Genomic DNA, 4,841 nt, shown 5'->3' with positions numbered 1-4,841 from the left:
TTAATTCGGTATTTGAATATAGATAACGTCATCGCATGATGACTGTTTCAACATTTTATTTTCAATTGCAGTTAAAAAATGATCGATTATCTCTAAAAATAAATTAATAAATGAAAAGTGATAATTAATAATGTTTTTATCTGTTAAAAGATGGTATTTATTCGTATACTGGATGGAGAAGATTTGTATTTAATACCAAAGTTAAGCGTGCGATTATAATGTTAGCAGACAAAGTGAATTAGTTAGATTAACAAGTTAATCTGGCAGTTTTCCGGGAACTAACTAATTTGTGCATTCACACGCACACAATGCGGTTATATTATATATTATATACGCGTACGAACAGATCCGAGAAAATCCCTAGGCTTTAGCGAAATTGAATGAATCTACCAAGATAAGAAAATCTTCAAGAATTCTATGTATTTGATATATTAATTGTCGATTAAAGATATATTTCCTAATTTTAATAAATGAAAGAATTGAACAGAAAAAGGAAAAGAATTGATTATTGGATTTATATAAGTAGAAGTTGGTATTAATATTCTTCGAAACTTTTCGTTTGTCGAGATTTAATTTTTTTCCTGGCGATATTGGAAAAGAAATGTAACGAAGACTGGATTTAATGAACGTTTCATGCTTGGTGAATATCGCGAAAATTAATTCTATTAGCAATCAAGCGCGAGAACCGGATTAGAACGTGAAACACTTGTGTGGGAAGACAGTCATTCAGTATCCTTTTAGCCAGAATAACGCGGATTAGTGAGACTTAACATAGTTATTGTTATCGTAATCCTCTTGCGAAACCGACAGCGTCCATAAACATTTTCTCATCTCGACATTATTATATTTTATTAGTGTTCTAAAGCAAAATTCTAAAGCCAGATTAAAGGTCTGTATTTCTGCATTAAAATAGAGAATTGTTTGAAACGAAATTTTCGATAAGTAATTTACTCACACATTTCGAGTAATTTTGAAAAATGTTTTCTATTTCACTATAGAATTAGTATGTATAACTTCGTAGAAAATTTTATTATAATATTAAGTTAAGTAAAAAGTCATCGCGTTTTTTTAAAAGACATCTATCAGTAAAAACCGCAATTACTTTCTTACCAACAATATAAATATATCTTGATAGAGTAAAGTTTCAGCTTTAAAAATCTCTTTTTTAAATTATACGATACGACAATTTTTAATGGAGTTATGAGCAATTAAAGTCAAAATAATTCTTTTATTTAATCCGCGATAACTCAGTAATCAAAAGTTGTAGGAATATTAAAAAAAAAAAACGATTTTGGAGGGAAAGTATCAAGCTTTCACGATAGGTAATCGAAAATTTTCTCAAATTCGTTTTGGACACGTTACGTTAAGTCCACAAAGTGAGAAGAAAATTTTTCGTCTTTTTCTCGTAGTTTTTGGTATGTAAAAATTATCAAACTCATATAAACTTAAAAAATGTGATAAGCTTTTAAAAGTAGAGATTTCAAGCTTTAAAACCCTTTTTTTAAATTTGAATTTCATTCATTATTGACGAAGATATTGTATATACAACTTTGAGCTAAAAAATACGCGATGACTTTTTACTCAACCTAATATGTGTCGAAGTATCTCTACAAGACTAGCGTCTAATTTTAAGATGAGAATACATGTTAATTGATCCACATTGGAGATTGATAATGATCTATACTATATATCTATTCTGAAAGGTCGTGTAGTGGTTGCTACAACGAACCGCTCAGAGAATAGAGTTCGGTCGTCGAAAGCCTACAAGCGATCGATAGGTTCGTGCGGTAAAAGGTAGCTACAGCAGCATGGCAAAAACAGGTGATCGACCTGAAAGTTTCGTGGAATATATTACGTGAAGATATCACCTCGCTTTAAGAGTTTGCGCTTTCGATTTTCGTTATTATACAACATAAAGAGGTGAATACTTTTTTAAATAAAATTTTTTTATATTTTAGCAATTTATGTGAATATAAAATGTAAGAAAAAAATTTTCTTTAAAGTATAAGAATTTACAAATTAATTAATTTTCTGTTGAAAATGTAAATTTTCATTAATTATTAGTTTTATAAACATGCGAAAGGATAGTTTTGCTAAAATCTAAAAATTTAAATACAGATCTGAAAATAATTTTGTTGGACTATCAAAATAATTCTATGGAACGCTCAAACTGGTTTAGAATATCAAAGTTTGTTATAGTATTGCTCATTATATTTACGATTTCTACATAATTATTTTAATAATGTAGCAAAATTATTTTTATATCTGTAGTTAAATTTTTAGATATTTTAGCAAAATCATTCTTTGTGTGCAAACGTTTTTAAAATTTTTGTGCTACGTTTATCACGTCGAAATTGCACTGTACGTTGGTGCATGCACAGTGCAATGTACGATAAATTGATTACACTTTATGTCGGTAATCAACGTATCGAAGTAGGAAATTGACTCGATTTGCAGCAAGTACGAAGACTGAGTGAAGGGAGTTTAAACGCCTGGTGTCTCTTAAAAGCTCGCGCATGCTTTCACCAACACGTACGTTAAACTTTTGAATGAAGAACGTGCGTGTGTCCGAGCGATCTGGACTTTCAGGCATTAGATTGTAATTTGCAGCAGTTTCGATGCTGCCATCGATTATGGGCTATGCGCTGCGTCACCGTTGCATGCAGCAAGTGCCACGGTTTCGCATTAGTTACTGCATCTTACCACGGCGGTTATTAACCAAACTAGAACTTCGTAATAACGCTCATGCTATTTTGATTTATATTTCAGAATGTCTTACGGGAGCTGGAACAAAAGAAACCGCAACTGGACGAGCTGGTTCACACGGCCGAGAACTTGCGCGCCGACACGAATCGACAGCAGTTGCATGGCAAAGGTAAGTATTTTATGATTGTATATTTTTTAGGATCGCATAACAATTGTAACGGTATGTGAAGTTTATGTGTATTTAACGATGAATATACATAGCGGCAATCTCATTTTATAATGTCGTTTTATACTACATTAAACACAGAATATTTTTTCAAGCCGCATTAATATATTTTAACCCTAAAATAATATTGTAGGCTAGATAGATTTGAGAAATGTTGATTTATCATTTTTTTTATCCATAAAGATACGTATCTTTAAATATATTCAATATTCTTATCTTTCTATGTAACTTTTCATATCACTATACAATAGTGTCTTATACTGTATTAAAATATGAATTAGCAACAAAACTGTCAATTTAAATAAGCTTCTTTTGTAGAAAAAAATTTAAAATCAATTTTTTAGTTTATAATTAATAAAACTTTTATTGTACAATATAAAAGAATACAACGTGGATTGTATTTATAGCATTTTGTATTTTAGTAGATACGCGCGCACATGTTAGTTAAAACATGTTTATTAAAACGGGTAAATGGGATTATAACTTTCATTTAAAAAGATTTTAGAGATAAATAATATATTTTTGAAATAACTGTATGTGAATGTACATATATATTTAATATTGTATTATTTTTTAAATATTTCCTTTATCTGATATTTTATGCACTATTAATGTGTATAAGTTATGAGAGTTATAAGAGCATGTGAGAGCAATATTTTTAATTTTTGAAAAGTTTAATTCGTCATTAATCTAATTTTAGACGAAGATTTTTAAAAAATATTTTCACGGGAAGCGCATTCGATAAGTGCATTGTGATCTAATAAATTTAATGAGTTTCTGTCATCATAATTGATATTGGAGAAGCAATCCTGCCTGTGTGGCACTTTCCGCAATCGAGCGAAGTTTAGAAGTTTAATTATCGGCTTTGATTGCTCGTCCGAAGACTGAAATAAATTGCAATATCTGCCGATCGATGTATGAATTTGGTCTGCAAATCGTTTTGAAATTAATTGTCGTACATTGATTTAGCATCGAATCAAATGCTAGCACAATTTACAGAAGTATTAACACAATTTTAACTGCAACTTTTCATAATTTGTGAAGTTATTTAATTGCATATTAACCTTTTGATACGCAAAATTTTACTGTCAACACGTTTATAATGATATTATGTAGATATATTTTCATGAAACATGTGACAAGATTTAACTGTACAAAAACAAAATTATTAAAATTACGTTAATAATTCTTATATATTTTTGAACGGTCAAAATTAATTAATGTAATAATTATTTAACAATTTGTACACGTTTCTGAACAATTAATTAAAATTAATTAATTTAAAAGTTCTGTCGCGCTACTATAAATTTTTTAATTCTGCCTGAATAAATATAATTGAATAGATATAATTAAAGCTGAGAAAGAATATTACTTGAGATGCCGCCAATTATTTTAAATGAAATGTTCTTTTTCTTCGTTGGATATTATTCGTTCTACATTAGCATTACAGTGTTCGTCTGCCACATTTCTACTACGATGCATTACAACTATTTGCATAAACAATTTGTTTTTCACATTCGTCTTTTATAAAGATTTAAGGATAATTTTTAAGGAAAAATTTAAGAATATTTTTCTGCATATTTTTTATATATATATTGAATTACTTTTTTAAAATATTTAAATATGTTAATTTGGAATAAAATTTAAAATTGTAAAATATTATTTTTTAATTTATAAAAAATTTATTGTTAGTTTTTAACCATATAATGGTATGAATTTTCAAAACATATCTAGAAAGATGAAATCGGATTTAGATCCGATTTTTTTTCACTAATGCATAAAATGAGTAAAGAAAGTAAAATAGTACAAAAAATTTAAAAATACATAAAATTTATTAACTGACTTTAAATAATTATAGTAAGACAGCAAATTTTTTTACTGATGAAGCTGTAGGTCACATTTGATTCTA

The 4,841-nt window shown here is 28.3% G+C and overlaps 1 protein-coding gene across 9 annotated transcripts in view; it reads left to right on the top strand.

Moving 5' to 3' along the window:
• The window catches only part of LOC108753686 (dystrophin, isoforms A/C/F/G/H), a 456,309-nt gene that overhangs the window by 130,325 nt on the left and 321,143 nt on the right, over positions 1–4,841 (top strand). For all 9 annotated transcript variants that reach the window (XM_018495515.1, XM_018495513.1, XM_018495514.1 and 6 more), the window contains one exon: positions 2,770–2,875. In XM_018495515.1, the coding sequence (XP_018351017.1) occupies positions 2,770–2,875 (106 nt within the window). The remainder of the gene's footprint in view (positions 1–2,769; positions 2,876–4,841) is intronic.

The sequence above is a fragment of the Trachymyrmex septentrionalis genome, unplaced genomic scaffold, assembly GCF_001594115.1.
Source record: "Trachymyrmex septentrionalis isolate Tsep2-gDNA-1 unplaced genomic scaffold, Tsep1.0 scaffold70, whole genome shotgun sequence".
Classification (NCBI taxonomy): Eukaryota; Metazoa; Arthropoda; class Insecta; order Hymenoptera; family Formicidae; genus Trachymyrmex; species Trachymyrmex septentrionalis.
Note: the sequence above shows the minus strand (reverse complement) of the source record. Positions and strands in the feature narration are given on the sequence as shown.